Source organism: Nicotiana sylvestris, chromosome 12, assembly GCF_000393655.2.
Source record: "Nicotiana sylvestris chromosome 12, ASM39365v2, whole genome shotgun sequence".
Lineage (NCBI taxonomy): Eukaryota > Viridiplantae > Streptophyta > Magnoliopsida > Solanales > Solanaceae > Nicotiana > Nicotiana sylvestris.
The window spans coordinates 124633720-124654125 of NC_091068.1; the positions used below are offsets into that span (position 1 = coordinate 124633720).

At 41.2% G+C, this 20406-nt stretch overlaps 2 protein-coding genes across 2 annotated transcripts; both read right to left on the reverse strand.

The window, feature by feature from the left end:
• Positions 1-977: 977 nt before the first annotated feature.
• LOC138883668 (uncharacterized) lies at positions 978-3615 on the reverse strand. Its single transcript, XM_070164368.1, has 4 exons — positions 3526-3615; positions 1612-2016; positions 1278-1518; positions 978-1219 (listed from the first exon to the last, which is right to left on the reverse strand). Exons 1-4 carry the CDS (start codon positions 3613-3615, stop codon positions 978-980), a joined length of 978 nt encoding a protein of 325 aa, XP_070020469.1.
• A 13741-nt stretch (positions 3616-17356) lies between these two features.
• On the reverse strand, positions 17357-19337 carry LOC138883669 (uncharacterized). The gene is made up of 4 exons (XM_070164369.1): positions 18936-19337; positions 18666-18890; positions 18304-18615; positions 17357-17419 (listed from the first exon to the last, which is right to left on the reverse strand). Exons 1-4 carry the CDS (start codon positions 19335-19337, stop codon positions 17357-17359), a joined length of 1002 nt encoding a protein of 333 aa, XP_070020470.1.
• Between the last annotated feature and the right edge of the window lie 1069 nt (positions 19338-20406).

Consider the following 20406-nt stretch of genomic DNA (forward strand, 5'->3'; position numbering starts at 1 on the left):
GAACTGGATCAATGGTTGATGCATACTAGGCTAGAAGGCTTAAGGCTGGGAAGGACTAGGTTCTTGGGTTTTGGCTTGGAGCAGTTTCAGCATATCATGAAGAATGCCATCATTCTTCTCTTTTTCTTTTGCCAGCTCAGCTTTGAGAGCATCTCTCCCAATCTCCACCTCTGCCAACCTCTTCTTCAGTCTATCAATTTCAACATCCTTAACCCTACTTTCTTGCACTAAAGCTCGTACTTTGCTATTCACTGGTACGTTCTTGGATGAACCAGGGTTTTTAGGAGTGGCCTGGACTTTATAGTCACAAGCAGTTAGAGTGTTTGCCCTAAAATGATCCTTACTTGTACCAACCTCCCATTTCTTGATGGGTACCTTGAAGTGTGTAAGTACAACAGTGAGAATAAATCCATAAGGTATGGCATGAGTCTTGGTTCCATTTAGAACCCTATCGAAAAACTGGATTATAAATCTAGGCTAATTGATATTCCTCCAACTGTCCAAACATTCCACAAGGACCAGGTCCATGAATGTGGCCATATGCCTCCTTTCCTGCCTTGGCAGCACACTTTTGTTTACAAATTCAAATAGCACTTTGTAAGGTGGCTTCATCTCATTCTTGTAGACAGCCTTGGGCTCAAGTTCCTCTTCATTGTCATTGAAATTTCTAGTAATGGCAAGGGCAGTAGGAAGATTTTCTAAGCTTGGCCATTTGAACTTCGTATAGTCACTGTACCCCTTAGCAGGTCCACCCAAGATCTCTCCCAGCTCCTTTGCATCAAAAGTGACTTTCATTCCTTTCACCAAACTAGTGACCCTTCCATCCTTTATCTCACAATTGGCCATAAACTCTACAATTTCATTTCTGGCCAGCTTGCCATCCATTAGAAGGACCATGTATTTTCAGCCTTGCAATTCTAGCTTTTCCAAAAGCAGCACCATTCCTTCCTCCTCCAAGTCCCTGAGGAGTCTTCCTTTCAAGACAGTCCTCTTCCCAAATTTGACCATCTTTTTTTCTCAGCATCAGAATCATCTTCTTCTTCCTTTCCACTCCATTCTTCTTTCTCTACAATTTTCACTTTTCTTGATTTCACAGTAGACCTGGTTCTTTTTGCTAAAGTGGATGGTTCAGTAGACTTTGACTTTGAAACAGACTTCTTAGAGGAAGTCTTTGCTTTCTTGGATTTAGGAGTCAGAACCTCCACTTGTTCTATCTCATCTTCATCTCAAAGACCAGGTCCATCTCCTCAATGTCAACAGCCTCAACAGGCTCACACATCTTATTATTTCCCTTATCAGCCGCTTTTCTTCTAAGGCTTTCTCCAGTTCTGCCTTATTTTGCTTCTTCTGGCTTCTTGTGTCTCTTCCTCTTATGGGAGGAATTTCAACAATAGCTGAAGGGGCATCTTTCCCTTTTCTTATTTGCCCTAGCAGTGCCAGAGGTTTAGCCTTTGAACTTCCTTTCTTCTTTGGATTATAACTTTCAATCACTCTTTTCAATAGGTCTGCGAGGGTTTCCTATTCAAATGGAACATGTTTATCTACATTTTTCCCAAGTTGAACTATCCCTTCAGCAGCTTCGCCAAACCCACTTTCCCCTTTTTTCCTTACACTCCCCTCTATTCCAGCCGATTCCTCTTCCCAAACAACCATTGTACCTGTTTCTTTGGTTAGGCTAACAGGAGTGGGTGAAGAATCAACCACTCTTTTACCCTTTCCTCTCACAGCACTCCGAGCATCCTCACTCTCCTTTTCTTTTTCTTTTTCATTTTTACCACCAACCCTTCCAAACTTAGTAGTTTCAACACTTGATATAGGTCCTACCAGCACAAGCCTTTGCTCCAAATTCGTAGCAACCTCAGAGATTATCTCAGGAGTAATGTTAGGGCCATAGGTTACCTGTTCACTCTCATAAGAAACAATTTCTTCCCCCTCAATAGCAGATTTAAACGATTCATCAGATTTATGGGGTTCTTCTTCCCTACCCGCTTTCAATTGTTCGTTTATTTTCTTGATCTGTGATCGGAGCCAACCCTTTACCACTATAGAGTGGCAAGAGCGGTCGATACAGCTTTTACCCGAAAGGTCGGGATCGAATCCACAGAGAGCTAATGTTGGTTTAGAGTTGGGTTTCTATCTAATCTAGCAGTGTGCGATATTCTTAATTGCACTTCCAATCATTCTTTATTTGTTTACTATTCTACTTTAATACTAATAAAGCAGGATAATAAGCTAAGTATGATATTTTTGTAAGGGTTTTCTTAATTTGTAAAAAGGCACTAGAGAAGTGACTTGCACCTAGGTGAGTATCTAACGAGATCTAAAACTTAGGGCAAAATCATTATAATTAAAATCATGATATAGCCATTGCGCATAGTTACTCACTCTATACCTCTCGGTAGTTTGAGTGACTTTTCCCTAATTGGCTTTCTCAAGCCCAATTGGGTGTCTATACAATGAAAGCAAAATTGGCTCAAGTCGGGTATTAATATCTCTAGGTTTAACCCTTTAATTGGGGCTATCAATCTCTTGAATGCACCCAATTCCTTGTTGGCCTAAAATTCCTAGACTTAGTCTCTCTTTCTCAAGAATACCCTAAGTCAAAAAGGCACAAATCTGCATTTGCAACCACCAATTCAACATTTAAAACATAAATCAAGCCAAATATTATTCACCCATAAACATTTAAGCCCTAAAATTGAAGTCCCATTAAATACCCACACTAGGGTTGAGCCATAACCCTAGCTAATGGGTTTAGCTACTCATAATCAAAGAAGAAATCAAAGATGGAGATGAAATATAATCCATAAAAAGTAATTACAAGATTAAAATCTAAGATTAATTGCTAAAGATGTTCTAAAATTACTCAAAAAGGTAAAAAGAGGCGGTTCACGTGCTCTACAAAACAACAGATGACCTAAAAATCTGAAAAAGAACTATTTATACACTGCTAAATTTTTCGAACAAAAATGACCCTATGGAGGTTCCACTGTCAGTGAAAAATGGACCGCTGCAGCGCTATGACAACCGCGGCCGCGCAAAATCCACCTCGGACCGCAGTCTTCAATTTTGAGCTCCACTTTTAGTTCTCTGATTCTCACTTCCGCTGAGGGCGATAATTTGATCGCGACCGTGCCAAAGCCACCGCTGCCGCACATTTTCATAGCGGGCAGCGGTAACTTGTTAAGCCTAAATTACAACTCTCTAAACCTTGCCACTGCTGAGAGCGAAATCAAGACCGCCTTAGCGGTGGACCCTCCATGTCCGCGTTTGTTTCTTCGTTGTCAGCGCTCTTTTGACTCAGCTTTTGAACTTGTGCATGTTTCACTCCTTTTTGAGCTGGTTATGACTTCCTTGTCTCTTTTTGACCATACACTGCAAACAAGCACAATAAGTTAGTTTTCGGGAATACTTGTACACACTAATAATCCAAAACCTAAGCAAAAAGGAGCATAAAATAGGCTAGAATCCCTAGTTATCAATCTGCTCTTCACCAATGACAATTTTGCGAGCCATCATCTTTACTTTTTTCTTGGAAGTTGGTGTGGTTGAAGGGGTGAGTGTGGGTGTGGTTTCCTTTGGTGGGAATGAAAGATTTACAGAAGATTTTGCCATTTCTGGGTTTGGAAGCTTTAGAAAAGAGTTTGTGTGAGGGTAGAAGAAGAGAGAGATTTAAGAGAAATTGGACGGCTTGAAAGTTTAGAAGTGAAGAAACAGATAACTCCTAATCAATATAAAGTGGAGGAGTTTGCTTGAGTAACAACAGTTTTTGCATAAGTCTAATCAAACTGCAAGTCAATTTGAAAAGACATTCAAGACTATCCTTAGAATCTATGCACTTAATGCGGTTAGGACTCTTTTGAACAGAACTGGTTCATTTGTAACGGATAAGTTCAAAAAGGATTTAGGATTAGATGGGACTCTGATTTTAATTATGATCCAAATATAATTATTTCAAATTATGCAGAGTGTAGAAAACATACTGAGTAATCTTGATGAACCAGGTTCTTCATTGAGAATTCTCTTGTGTGAGTCTAAATTTTCCAAGAAAATAGAGAAAATATAATTAGTGATTAATAAGTCATTTTAGCACATGGCACAAGAGTATACTATTGAAAGTATGAGATTGAGCAAAATCTCATCTAATTATATACAAAATTTACAGATTTTCTAACCATTTTTTTTCGATTGAAATTTTGAATTGGTCTTTCTAGGTGATCTTAATCATCCTTAATTCTAACATGTTCTTTTCAAAGTGATATATACTTAGATCTTTTGTGAAGATGTAAGCTATTTGCTTGTCAGTAGCACAAAATTCCATAATGATCAATCCCTTTTCATAGTTGTCCCTCAAAAAGTGATGCCTAACATCTATGTGCTTATTTCTCTTATGATGAACCGAGTTCTTGGTCATACTAATTACACTAGTATTATCATAAAAGATGAGAATACAACCAACATTAATTCCAAAGTCCATTAATTGTTATTTGATCCACAACAATTAAGCACAACATGAAGCAGCAACAACATACTTAGTTTCAACAGTAGATAAGGCCACAGAATTTTGCTTTTTGTTGGCCCAAGACACAAGACATGAGCCAAGAAAGTGTGCCATACCTGAGGTGCTCTTTTTATCCACCAGAAAACCTGCATAATCAGCATCAAAATATCCCACTAGGTTGAAATTACTACCTTTTGGATACCATAGACAAAGGTCAGTGGTGCCTTTTAGGTATCTCAAGATCCTCTTGACAGCAGTCAAGTGAGACTCTTTTGGATTTGCCTGAAACCTAGCACAAAGGCTTACATTGAAGACAGTGTCAGGTCTGCTAGCAATAATGTATAACAAAGAGTCAATCATTCCCCTATACAACTTCTGATCAACAGATGAACCATATTCATCTATATCCAATTTTCTGGCTATTGCAATAGGAGTGTCAAATTTTTAGGAATCTTCCATTTTAAACCTTTTAAGCAACTCTTTTACATGCTTCTACTGATGGATCATAGTTCCATTTGAATTTTGTTTAATTTGTAAGCCTAAAAAGAAATTACGCTCACCCATCACACCCATTTCAAATTCACTCCACATTAGTTTAGCAAATTCTTTACTTAGCTTATCAGTAGTTGTTCCAAAGATTATATCATCAACGTATATCTGAACTACCAAGAGATCTTTACCTTTTTCCTTCAAGAATAGAGTGTTGTCAATTTTACCTCTCTTGTAGCCATGCTCAAGCAAAAAATTTGATAATCTTTCATACCATGCTCTTGGAGCCTGCTTGAGCCCATAAAATGCCTTATCAAGCTCGTACACATGATCAGGACATTCCTTGCTTTCAAAGCTCGGAGGTTGCTTGACAAACACTTCTTCTTTTAAATAGCCATTGAGTAAGACACTCTTGACATTCATGTGACGGATAGTGAATTCCATTTAAGCAGCAAAGGCTATGAGGAGTCTAATTGCTTCCAATCTTGCAACATGAGCAAAGGTCTTATCATAATCTATGCCCTTCTCTTGACTATATCTTTGAACCACCAATCTTGCTTTATTCCTTGCAACTGTTCCATCTTCATTCAAGTTTGTTTCTGAAAACCCATTTTGTGCCACTTATTGATCTGTCCCTGGATCTTGGTACCAGATGCAAAACTTGACTTCTCTCAAATTGGTTGAGTTCATCTTGCATTACATTCACCCAGTCTACACCCTGCAAAGCCTCAACAACATTTTTAGGTTCAATAAGAGATAAGAAAACATCAAAATCACAAAGATTTTTCAATGAAGATCTGATTTTGATTCCAGAGGTCGGATCAGTTATTATGTTCTCAATCGGATGAGAACTTTGGTATTGTAAGATTTCACAACCAGCTGGCTTCCCCTAGATGTTTCTTCAAAGTTTTGTTGCTGAGGAATAAGTTCATGGACAGGTTCCCTCGAGGTTTGAGGATCAGTTCCTCTTTGTTCAGTTCCCCCTGTCACGTTGCCCTGGGTAGAAGAACCTGTTCCTTCCTCTAGTGCAGCTTCAGTCTGGGCTGTGGTTTCATTTGAGTCTCTAACCATCCTAATTCCTTCATCATCATATTCCTGTCTCTCAGAAAGAATGTTAGTTTCATCAAAAACTACATGAACACTTTCTTCTACACACATATATCTTTTGTTATAGACCTTATAAGCTTTACTATATGAAGAATATCCCAAAAATACTTCCTCATCACTTCTGGGATCAAACTTATTTAGGGAGTCCTTTCCATTATTATGCACAAAGCACTTGCATCCAAATGTCCTAAGATGGGATATATTTGGTTTTCTCCCTTTAAGTAACTCATAAGGAGTCTTCTCTACAAGAGGTCTAGTCATGCACCTATTTATGATGTAGCATGCAGTGTTCACAGCTTCTGCCCAGAAGCTATGAGGCAGTTTACTAGAAAGAAGCATAGTCCTAGCCATATCTTCAAGTGTCCTATTCTTTCTTTCAACTACTCTATTTTGTTGTGGAGTCCTAGGAGCAGAGAAATTATGATCTATGCCATGCTCATCACAAAATTCAGCAAATTTAGCATTCTCAAATTCAGTGCCATGATCAGATCTAATTGATGCAAGCTGATTACCTAGTTTTTCTAACAAAAAAAGTAAACATGTCAAATGCTTTATCTTTAGATGTTAAAAACAACATCCAAGTAAACCTAGAATAATCATCAACAAGCACCATCACATATGTCACGACCCGGATTTCCCATCTTTGGGAGTCGTGATGACGCCTACTCGTGAAAGCTAGGCAAGCCGAGTATTATGGATTCACCAACTCTTTTATTTAGCCCTTTTTAACAATTTAAATCAACATGCGATCAGTAGTGAAATATTGACATTAATTAAATACATGCGGAAGACGTAATCTGATAACTTAGCCAAAAACAAGTACGACAATATCAAGTACATCTCTACCCGAAACCGGTGTCACAATATCACGAAATGTCTACGAATACTACAAACAATTGTCTGAAAAGAAAAGTTCAATCTGTCTCTGAAGTAATGAAAACAGAATATAAAGGTAGAAGAGAACGTCGGGGCTTGCGGACCCCTGCAGGACTACCTTGGGATCTCTGACTAGACTGAAGGCAACCACCCAAAGCTATGGTCTAAAAGCTGCCGCTCTGGAATCTGCACACAGTGCAGAGTGTAGTATCAGCACAACCGACCCCATGTGCTGGCAAGTGCCTGGCCTAACCCCGGCGAAGTAGTGACGAGGCTAGGACCAGACTACGAAATAAACCTGTGCAGTTATATAATGTACATCGGAAAATAAAACAAAAATAGACATGTAAAGATGGGAGGGGGACATGCTGCGGGGGAATATCATTTACCAACAGTAAATTAAGAGAAAACATAAAGAACAATTTAGAATTCATAGAAAAATAATAAGGAACTCGTAACCAACCAATAAGCACTTTTATTATCTATTGTTGCGGCGCGTAACCCGATCCAAATCATAAAAGCACTGTTGCGGCGTGCAACCCGATCCAATCACATTATTGTTGCAGCATGCAACCCGATCCAAACATATAATTGTTGCAGCGTGCAACCCGATCCACACATATTATTGTTGTAGCGTGCAAACCAATCCACATATACAGTTCAACACCAATCACAAGGAGAGTCCCGGCAAGGGAATCGACAGTATAAGAAAATACGTCCCGGCAAGGGAAAAATCAGCTATAACCAAACTTGTTCCAACATCTAACTTCCTCAACTAGCACCAATACTCAATCATAAGTAATTTCCACGAGAACAATCATAATCCTTGCTCAACACAGAGAATCAACAACTTAGGCATTTGTAGTATTTGCTAAGAACACAACAATTTCAATTTAAGACTCACGGTCATGCTTGACACCAATGTATAAATACTCATCACCATGCTTATACGTCGTACTCAATAAGTAACACGTAGCAAATAGGACACAACTCCTAATCCCTTAAGCTAAGGTTAGACCAAACATTTACCTCAAACTTCCATGGCCAACTCAAGCCTGAAACACCGCTTTTCCTTTTGAATTTGGCTCCAATTCAATTGTATCTAGACATAATCGACTTAATAACATCAATAAACGCTAAACAATTCAATTCCAATGCTTAATTATAGATTTCCTATCATCCTTCCCAAAAAGTCAAAAATCGACCCCGGGCCCGCTTGGTCAAAACATGAGGTTCGGGCCAAAATTCGATCACCCATTTACCCACGAACCCGAATATGTAATTAGTTTAGACATCCAACCCAAAATGAGGTCTAAATTCCAATTATTCAATAATCCCTAACTCTACCCAAATCCCCAATTTTCTACCATTTAAACCCTAGGATTTTAGATAAAAGTTGATGAAAATAGTAGAGAGTTGAAAAAATCAGTTATTGAACACTTACTGATGAATTGGGAAGAAAATCTCTCGAGAAAATCGCCCTAGGCCTTCTATCTTTATGAAATTTTGAAAGAGAAAACGCTGAAGATTTGTTTTAAAAGACTCCACTGCTCGACTTTCGCACCTGCGGTCCTTGGGCCGCACTTGCGAAATCACACGTGCGGTAAACAGACCGCTTCTACGGAAATGATTAGGACCACTGGGGCCGCATCTGCGAGGGGAGACTCGCTCCTGCGGAACCGCTTCTGCGGGAGCTTGTCTGCATCTGCGAGAGGCTTGACCGCACCTGCAACCCACTATTCGCACCTGCGATCTCACACCTACGGTGCTTGACTCACAGGTGCGGTTACACCAGAGCTGATGCAACAATAGTGATTTCCTAAGCCTAAACACCCCGAAACCTACGCAAAACTCACTCGAGCCCTCGGGGCTCCAAACCAAACATGCATACTAACTCAAAAACATCATATGAACTTACTCGTGCGACCAAATCGCCAACATAACATCAACAACTATGAATTTAGCATCAAAATCATGAAATCACTTAAGAACCTCAAATTTTTTAATTTTCTCAAATACGGTCCGATTTATGTCATCTCAAGTCCGTTTCTTACCAAATTTCACGAGCTCATCTTAAATCACGTATAAGACCTATACCGGTCTTTGGAACTAAAATACGGGCTCGATACCATCAAATTTTAAACACATTTTATTTCCAAAAACTCATAAATATTCTAGAAAATAATTTTTAAAAAATTATTTCTCGGGCTTGGGACCTCGGAATTCGATTCTGGGCATATGCCCAAGTCCCATATTTTCCTACGGACCCTCCGGGACTGTCAAATCACGAGTCTGGGTCCGTTTACCCAAAATGTTGATCGAAGTCAACTTAAATTCATTTTAAAGGCAAATAATCATCTTTTTCACTGGATTTCACATAATGGCTTTCCGGCTATGCGTCTGGATTGCGCACGCAAATCGAGGTGATACTAAAAGAGGTTTTAGAGCCTCGAAATACAAAATTTATTTCTAAAACAAGTGATAAATTTTTGGATCATCACATTCTCCACCTATAAAACAATTGTTCGTCCTCGAACGGACATAAAAAGGAAGTACCTGAGTCGGGGAAAAGATGGGGATAACGGCTCCGCATGACGGACTCAGACTCCCAAGTCGATACCTCAGCAGGCTGACCTCTCCATTGAATACGAACAGAAGGGAAACTCTTCGATCTCAACTGACGAACCTGCTAGTCTAGAATAGCTATCGGCTCCTCCTCATAAGACAAGTCCTTGTCCAACTGGACAGTGCTGAAATCTAACACGTGGGATAGATCGCCGTGATACTTCCGAAGCATGGACACATGAAATACTGGATGCAAGGCTGATAATCTTGGCGGCAACACAAGTCTGTAAGCCACCTCCCCCACTCGATCAAGGATCTCAAACGGGCCAATGTACATAGGGCTAAGCTTGCACTTCTTCCCAAATCTCATCACGCCCTTCATAGGCGACACTTGAAGCAATACCCGCTCACCAACCATGAAAGCCAAATCACGAACCTTACGGTCAGCATAACTCTTTTTCCTGGACTGAGCTGTACGGAGCCTATCCTGAATAATCCTGACCTTGTCCAAGGCATCCTGAACTAGGTCTGTACCCAAATACCGAGCCTCTCCCGGCTCAAACCATCCAACCGGCGACCGACACTACCTATCATACAAAGCCTCATAAGGAGCCATCTGGATACTTGATTGGTAGCTGTTGTTGTAGGCAAACTTTGCTAAAGGCAAAAACTAATCCCACGAGCCTCCAAAGTCAATGACACAAGCTCGGAGCATATCCTCCAAAATCTGAATGGTCCGCTCGGACTGCCCGTCCGTCTGAGGATGAAACATTGTGCTCAACTCAACCCGTGTACCCAACTCTCTGTGAACTAATCTCCTGAAATGTGAGGTAAACTGCGTACCTCGATCCGAAATGATAGACACAGGCACACCATGAAGGCGAACAATCTCCCGGATATAGATCTCAGTAACCTCTCGGAAGAATAAGAGACTACCACAGGAATGAAATATGCTGACTTGGTCAGCCTATCAACAATGACCCACACCGCATCGAACTTCCTCTTAGTTTATGGGAGTCCAACAACAAAGTCCATGGTGATACACTCTCACTTCCACTCAGGAATCTCAATCTTCTAGAACAAACCATCGGGCCTTTAATGCTCGTACTTAACTTGTTGATAGTTAAAACACCGCGCCACATGTGCAACAATGTCTTTCTTCATTCTCCGCCAACAATAATGCTGCCGAAAATTCTGATACATCTTAGCGGCTCCCAAATGAATAGAGTACTAGGAACTATGGGCCTCCTCCAAAATTAACTCTCGGAGTCCATTCACATTAGGCACACACACTCGACCCTGTAATCTCAGAACTCCATCATCTCCTAAGGTAACTGGCTTGGCACCTCCATGCTGCATCGTGTCTCTAAGGACACACAAATTGGGATCATCATACTGTCGATCTCAGATACGCTCCAATAAAGAAGAACGAGCGACTGTGCAAGCTAACATACAGCTGGGATCAGAAACATCCAACCTCACGAACTGATTGGCCAAAGCCTGAACATCCAAAGCAAGTGGCCTCTCACCGACCGGAATATAAGCAAAACTTCCCATACTGGCTGACTTCCTACTCAAAGCATCAGCCACCACATTGGCCTTTCCCGGATGATATAAGATGGTGATATCATAGTACTTCAACAACTCCAACCACCTTCTCTACCTCAAATTTAGCTCCTTCTGCTTGAATAAGTACTGCAGACTCTTGTGATCCGTGAACACCTCACATGCCACACCATACAGATAATGCCTCCAGATCTTCAACGCGTGAACAATGGTTGCTAACTCCAAATCATGAACCAAATAGTTCTCCTCATGAATTTTCAACTGCCGTGAAGCACAAGCAATGACCTTGCCATCCTGCATCAATATTGCACCAAGTCTAATACAAGATGCATCACAATAAACTGTATATGGCCCTTAACCTGTGGGCAGAACCAACACAGGTGCCGTAGTTAAAGCTGTCTTGAGCTTCTAAAAGCTCGCCTCACACTCATATGACCACCTGAATAGGGCACCCTTCTAGGTCAACTTGGTCATCGAGGCTGCAATAGACGAAAACCCCTCCATAAACCGACGATAGTAGCCTGCCAAACGCCAGAAACTCCGGATCTCTGTTGCTGATGCAGGTCTTGGCCAGTTCTTGACTGCCTCTATCTTCTTCGGATCAACTTGAATACCCTCTACTGATACAACATGACCCAGGAATGCAACTAAACTCAACTAGAACTCGCACTTCAAAAACTTGGCATACAACTGACTATCCCTCAAAGTTTGAAGAACCACTCTAAGATGTTGCTCGTGCTCCTCCCGGCTGCGGGAATAGATCAAAATATCATCAATGAAGACTATCATGAACGAATCCAAGTAAGGCCTGAACACTCGGTTCATTAAATCCATAAAAGCTACTGGGGCATTTTTCAACCCGAATGACATCACCAAGAACTCATAATGCATGTACCGAGTGCGGAAAGCTGTCTTAGGGACATCGGATACCCTAATCCACAACTGATGGTAGCTAGATCTCAAGTCAATCTTCGAAAATACCTTGGCATCCTGAAGCTGATCAAACAAATCATCAATTCTCAGCAATGGATACTTATTCTTGATTGTAACATTGTTCAACTCCCGGTAATCTATACACATTTGCATCGATCCATCCTTCTTCTTAACAAAAAACACCGGCGCACCCCAAGGCGAGACACTAGGTCTAATGAAGCCTTTCTTAAGCAAGTCTTGCAACTGCTCCTTCAATTCTTTCAACTTAGGCGGGCCATACGATACGGCGGGATAGAAATGGGCTGAGTGCCCGGAGCCAAATCAATGCAGAAGTCAATATCCCTGTCAGGTGGCATACTCGGAAGGTCTGAAGGAAATACTTCAAGGAACTCACAACAACATGCACATAATCAATAAAAGGAACATCGGCGCTAGAATCACGAACATATGCCAAATAGGCCAAGCACCCTTTTTCGGCCATACGTCGAGACTTCACATAAGAGATAAAACTATGGGTAGAATGACCAGGAGTCCCTCTCCACTCTAAATGAGGTAGACCCGACAAGGCTAATGTCACAGTCTTGGCATGACAGTCCAAGATAGCGTGGTAAGGTGATAACCAGTACATCCCTAATATGACATCAAAATCAACTATGTCTAGAAGTAACAAATCTACATGAGTCTCAAGACCCTCAATCACAACTATACATGAATGATGGACTCAATCTACCACAATAGAATCACCCACCGGTGTAGACACATATACAGAAGCACTCAAAGAATTACTAGGCATGACCAGATATGGTGCAAAATAAGATGACACATAGGAGTATGTAGACCATGGATCAAATAGAACTGAAACATCTCTACTATAAATCAGAACGGTACATGTGGTAACTGCATCGGAAGCCTCAGCCTCAGGCCTGGCTGGAAGAGCATAACATCGGTGCTGGGCCCCACCACCCTAAACTACATCTCTGGGACGGCCTGCTGCTTGCTGGCCTCCACCTCTAGCTGCCTGACCTCCACTTCCACCTCCATCACCTCTACCCCCACCTCTAGCTGGCGGAGCGGGTGGTGGAATACCTGGTGCCTGAACCATAGCATAGGAACCCTGCTGCTGCGACTGAGTACCCACCAATCTCGGACAAGCCCTCCTAATATGACCATACTTACCGCACTCAAAGCATCCACCTGAATACGGCGGCTGAGGAAACTAAGACTGACCCTAGCGACCTGAATGACCACCCCGAAAACTCTAGAGTGGCAGTGCACTGATAGGAGTTGGTGGTGCACTATAGGGATGCTGATCAGAATACTGCATATGAGAACCACGGCCACATAAAGCGGCGTGAGAAACCTAAAGTGCTGACTAAAAAGTCCTAGGAGGATGACCTCTACTATACGAAACCCTGCCTCCAAACGAGGCACCACTGAATCTTCCTGAATGATGAGGCCTCTTGTCAGACCCTTGGTCACCTCCCTGCTATAGAAACATCTCAACTCTCCTGGCCACATTGGCCGCCTCCTGAAAAGAAATCTCACTCCCTATTTCCTTAGCCATCTGAAGTCGAATCGGCTAAATAAGTCCCTCAATGAACCTCCTCACCCTCTCCCTCTCTCTCTCGGTGGGAAGTATGATAAGAGCATGATGGGAAGTCGATGAATCTACTCTCATATTGAGTAATGGTCATAGAACCCTACTGGAGACGCTCAAATAGCCTCCGATAGATCTCTCGCTGAGTGATAGGGAGAAACTTCTCCAAAAATAATTGAGTAAACTGCTCCCATGTCAAAGCTGGTGATCCGGCTGGTCTAGCCAAACAATAATCTCTCCACCAAGTCTTGGCGGATCCCGATAGGCAAAAAGTAGCAAAGTCGACCCCATTGGTCTCCACTATCCCCATGTTCCAGAGAACCTCATGACAGCTGTCTAGATAATCCTGGGGATCCTTAGAAGATGCACCGCTGAAAGTAGTAGTGAAGAGCTTAGTGAACATGTCCAATCTCTATAAAGCATCGGCAGACATAGCTGCTCCATCACCGGTCTGAGCTACCACACCCGGCTGAACTGCTCCAACTGGCTGAGCTGTTGGAGTCTGAAACTGGGGAGCCATCTGCTCTAGAGTGCGAGTAGCAGGAGTCTGGGCTCCTCCTCCAGACTAAGAGACGGTTAGTGCTACAGGAAGCAAGCCTGTCCGTGTGACACTCTCCATAAGGCCCACTAGACGGACCAGAGCATCCTGGAGTCAACCTGAGGCTCTGCCGCTGGTGCTGCCGCTCTGGGCTGAGCTCTGCCCCTACCTCAGCCTCTAGCACGGCCTCGGCCTCATCCTCTGCCCCTCATAGAGCTGCTACTGGGGGATCGGGCTGTTGATCGGTGGATGAGGAAGCGCAAGTTCTCGCCATCTGCGAAAGAACAGAGTAGAAATTCAATTGGCATTGAGTAACCAAACTGCACTACAGGAAAGAATAAATGTGAAGTTTTTCCTAACTCTGTAGCCTCTGGGGATAAATGCAGACGTCTCCGTACCGATCCCTCAAACTCTACTAAGCTTGTCCGTGAATTGTGAGACCTATGTAACCTAGAGCTCTAATACCAACTTGTCACAACCCGGATTTCCCACCCTCGGGAGTCGTGATGGCGCCTACTTGTGAAAGTTAGGCAAGCCGAGTATTATGGATTCACTAACTCTTTTATTTAGCCCTTTTTAACAGTTTAAATCAACATGCGATCAACAGTGAAATATTGACAATAATTAAATACATGTGGAAGACGTAATCTGATAACTTAGCCAAAAACAAGTACGACAATATCAAGTACATCTCTACCCGGAATCGGTGTCACAATATCATAGACCGTCTACGAATACTACAAACAATTGTCTGAAAAGAAAGGTACAATCTGTCAATATAAAAGTAGAAGAGAACGCCGGGGCCTGCGGATGCCTGCAGGACTACCTCGGGATCTTTGACTGGACCAAAGGCAGCCACCCAAAGCTATGGTCCAAAAGCTGCTGCTCCGGGATCTGCACACAGTGTAGAGTGTAGTATCAGCACAACCGACCCCATACGCTAGTAAGTGTCTGGCCTAACCCCGGCAAAGTAGTGATGAGGCTAGGACTAGACTACCAAATAAACCTGTGCAGTTATATAATGTACAGCGGAAAATAAAACAGAAATAGACATGTAAAGATGGGAGAGGGACATGTTGTGAGGGAATATCATTTACCAACAGTAAATTAAGAGAAAACATAAAGAACAATTTAGAATTCATAGCAAAATAATAAGGAACTCGTAATAACCAATAAGCACTTTTATTATCTATTGTTGCGGCGCGCAACCCGATCCAAATCATAAAATAACTGTTGTGGCGTACAACCCGATCCAATCATATTATTGTTGCAACGTGCAACCCGATCCAAACATTTTATTGTTGCGGCGTGCAACCCGATCCAAACATATTATTGTTGTGGCGTGCAAACTGATCCACATATACAGTTCAACACCAATCACAAGGAGAGTCCCGGAAAGGGATCAATAAAGAAACAACACTATCCCGGCAAGGGAATCGCCAGTATAAGTAAATACCTCCCGGCAAGGGAAAAATTAGCTATAACCAAACTTGTTCCAACATCTAACTTCCTCAACTAGCACCAATACTCAATCATAAGTAATTTCCACAAGAACAATCATAATCCTTGCTCAACACAGAGAATCAACAACTTAGGCATTTGTAGTATTTGCTAAGAACACAACAATTTCAATTTAAGACTCACGGTCATGCTTGATACCAATATATAGATACTCATCACCATGCCTATATGTCGTACTCAACAAGTAACACATAGCAAATAGGACACAACTCCTAATCCCTCAAGCTAAGGTTAGACCAAACATTTACCTCGAACGTCTACGGCCAACTCAAGCCTCAAACACCGCTTTTCCTTTTGAATTTAGCTCCAATTCAATTGTATCTAGACATAATCGACTTAATAACATCAATAAACGCTAAACAATTCAATTCCAATGCTTAGTTATAGATTTCCTATCATCCTTCCCAAAAACTCAAAAATCGACCCCGGGCCCGCTTGGTCAAAACATAAGGTTCGGACCAAAACCCGATCACACATTCACCCACGATCCTGAATATGTAATTAGTTTCGAAATCCGACCCCAAAACGAGGTCTAAATTTTAATTATTCAAAAAGCCCTTACTCTACCCAAATCCCCAATTTTCTACCATTTAAACTATAGGACTTTAGATAAAAGTTGATGAAAACAGTAGAGAGTTGAAAGAAATCAGTTATTAAACACTAACTTATGAATTGGGAAGAAAATCTCTTGAGAAAATCGCCCTAGGCCTTCTATCTTTATGAAATTTTGAAAGAGAAAACGCTGAAGTTTTGTTTCAAAAAACTCCACTGCCCGACTTTCGCACCTGCGGTCCTTGGGTCGCACCTGCAAAATCGCATGTGCGGAAAACAGACCGCTTCTGCGGAACCGCTTCTGTGGGAGCTTGTCCGCATCTGCGAGAGGCTGGACCGCACCTGCGATCCACTATTCGCACCTGCGGTGCTTGACTCGCATGTGCGGTTACACTAGAACTGATGCAACAGTAGTGATTTCCTAAGCCTAAACACCCCGGAACCTACCTGAAACTCACCCGAGCCCTCGTGGCTCCAAACCAAACATTCATACTAACTCAAACACATCATATGAACTTACTCGTGTGACCAAATTTCCAACATAACATCAACAACTATGAATTTAACATCAAAATCATGAACTCACTTAAGAACCTCAAATTTTCCAATTTTCTCAAATATGGTCTGATTCACGTTATCTCAAGTCCGTTTCTTACCAAATTTTACGGGCTCATCTTAAATCACGTATAAGACCTGTACCGGGCTCCAGAACCAAAATACGGGCCCGATACCATCAAATTTTAAACACTTTTCATTTTCAAAAACTCATAAATATTCCAAAAAATAATTTTCTTTAAAAAAATTTATTTTTCGGGCTTGGGACTTCGGAATTCGATTCCGGGCATACACCCAAGTCCCATATTTTCCTACGGACCCTCTGGGACCGTCGAATCACTGTTCCGGGCCCGTTTACCCAAAATATTGACCAAAGTCAACTTAAATTCATTTTAAAGGCAAAAAATCATCTTTTTCACCGGTTTTCACATAATGGCTTTCCGGCTACGCGCCCGGACTGCACATGCAAATCGAGGTGATATTGAAAGAGGTTTTTGGAGCCTTGGAACACAGAATTTATTTCTAAAACAAGTGATGAGTCATCATAACATATCTCTTACCACATCTGCTTAATGTTCTCATTGGACCACAAAGATCCACATGGACCAGTTCCATCGTCCTGGTGGTGTTTACCATTGTCTTACATTTAAAAGAAGATCTTACCTGCTTTCCCCGTGCACAAGCCTCACAAACTTTATCTTCCTTGAACTTGATGTTAGGCAGCCCTATCACCAGGTCCTTGGAGACTAATATGTTGAGTTGACTCAGACTAGCATGTCCAAGTCTCTTGTGCCAAAAGAGGGGATCATTATCCAACACACTTAAGCAAGTGAGTTCATTTTCTGAGAGTGCGGATAGATCTATAATATATATATATATATATATATATATATATATATATATATATATATATATATATATATATATAGTTGTTTACTCTTTTCCCCTACCTTTCCAACCCCAATGATCTCACCTTTATTCCCATTTTCAAATGATACATTACCTCTTTTAAGGTCCTCAAGTGAAAGGAACCGGTTCTTGTTTCCTATCATGTACTTTGAGCAGCCACTATAGATGTACTATATTTGGATGTTCCCCTTCACTTTGACCTGCAAAAGGAAATCAAAGGCTAGTCTTGGGAACCCAAACTAGTTTGGATCTTATATAGGCAAAAGGGTGAATTAGATTCTTTGTAGCCTAACCTGGCAGCCTATTTTCCCCTTGAACAAATTCTTCATTCTGTTGACTAGCCTTTTCATTTGCAGTACATTAACTTTTATAGTGACCAGTTTTACAACAGTGTGTGCAAATTTTGTTCTCAAGAAGTGTGAGGCACTTGCTTTTGGGATCCCACTTTGGTGCAGGGGTCTCATAGCCAAGTCTTCTCTTGTTGTTAATATGGTGTTCGTGCAGCCACAAAAGTGCATCGGAGGACCCGTTCCATTTACAAGTTCTGTCTAGCTCATACTTGACCTTGCTTAAATCCTCCTTTAGGACTCTTACCTGCTCATCCCTCTTATACAACTCATCTTTCGATTTACCTACATTTTCTTCTAGAGTGAGTTGTGTGTGATTAGTTGTCTTCTTACCTGTTCCTAATTTTAGTTTTAGATTTTCAGATCTAAGTTCTATGACATTTGAATCAAGTGCATGAACCTGGTTCTTCAAGACAATATTTTCACTTACAATTTCACTACCCTTAAGTTCCAGGTTTTTGCACTTTGCTTTTAAAATCACATATTCTTTAGACAATTGTTCCTTTTCATTGTTTACATCCTCAAATTCATCAATTAGATCTAGAGGTAACTCAGATACCTTTCTTTAGACAAAAACTTAATCTTGTCTTTGAGATGAATTACACTTACCTCAGTTTCCTCATCAGATTCTCCAATGGCCATAAGTGTTTGTTCATCCCCATCTTCATCATCTGAGCTTTCATCTGAACTTTCTCCCCAAGCAGCGACCATAGCCTTGGTTGATCCTTTGTTTTTCTTGGGTTGAACATGTTCTTTCTTCCTGTTCCTTCGTTTACCTCTTTCCTTCTTCCATTCAATTTCCCATTGAGGGCAGTTCTTGATGTGGTGATCAGTCTTTCCACACTTGTAGCATCATTCATTGGTTTATTTTTCAGGAACCTTTGGCTTGTTGTAACTTCCACTTCTTGAAGGACCATTTACTCTCCTTAGGTACTTTTTGAAATCCTTTGTGATCATAGTTATTTCATCATCTTCTAGATCAGAACCTGCAGTGATTCTGAGTGCCATGATTCTTTTCTTTTTAGGTACATCCATCTTCATGGTTTTCCTCCTAAGTCCATAAGCAGTAAGATTCCCAATTAACTCATCTAGTTTGAGTGTGGCAATGTTCTTTGATTCCTGAATGACAGTGATTTTGCTCTCCCATGTAATAGGCAAAACCCTTATCAAAATCTTCTCAACTCTGTCTTCTTCAGGAATAATCCTTCCAAGAGACTTTAGTTCATTTGTCAAAGTAGTGAACCTTGTGTACATCTCTTGAATGGTTTTCCCTTCCTTCATGGTTTTGGACTTGGCTTTGGCATTCTTCTGCCATTTCTTAGATCCTCAGCAGTGCAGTCAGCTTTTGTCTTTGGCACCTCTGCTCCTTCAACATTTTTCTTCATAGTAGCCATAGGACCATCAGTGACAATGTCCCATAGCTCATATTCCTCTCCAATAATGTGATCTCTCATCCTATTTTTCTACCAGGAGTAGTACTGGCCGTTGAAAAGTGGTGGCCTAGCAGCGAATTGCCCTTCCTAGTTTCCAGTGGTGCACTCATCTTGATCTTCTCCTAAGGTGTTAGCCTCTTCAAGGATAGTCCGCTCTGGTACCAATTAATATTTTAACTTTAATACCACACAAGAGTGGGGGGGGGGGATGATTTGTGTGGTGTCTAATTTTTTGCGTGCACTTATTATAGAAGGACCCGGTTCTTCTAAGTGATCCTTAACTAACTGTTGCTGAAATAGTGAATGCAGAAAGTAAAGAACATAAGTATTTTTACGTGAAAAACACCTGGCTCAAAAGGTAAAAAAAAAAACCACGACCTACTTCTCAGTAGAATTTTTCCCAACACTTCACTAAATCACTGAGCCAAAAACAGCATTTACAAAATACTTTGTAAACCTAAGGATTAATTCTAATCCCGTTGTGGAACCCATCCTCTAACTGTTGCGACAACTTCAAGTGAACCCTAACTAGAATACTCAAAGTACCTATTACAATTGCTTCTAGATAAAGGTGAAAGGTATAATATGAAAACACATACTACAATTGAACTAGAATAAAAGACAGACACTTGGAACTGGTTCTTCTATCTGGTTCATCTAGCTTCAGGTTTGCACACTTGAATCACACACGAACTGCTTGCAAAATGCCTTGCTATTTTGCTCTCAATTCACGTTTATTGTGCATGCCTGTAAAATGAGAACATCCTGCAATATATAGAGTTGGTAAATTAAGAAATGACTAGAGTTTTAATGCTACTTTTCCTTGGTGGAAGAGTTCTAGTTAACTTCAACCTCTAACTCCTTTCTTATCTTAGTGTTCTCTTTGAGTAAGGAGTCCTTTTCCCTATCAATTATGC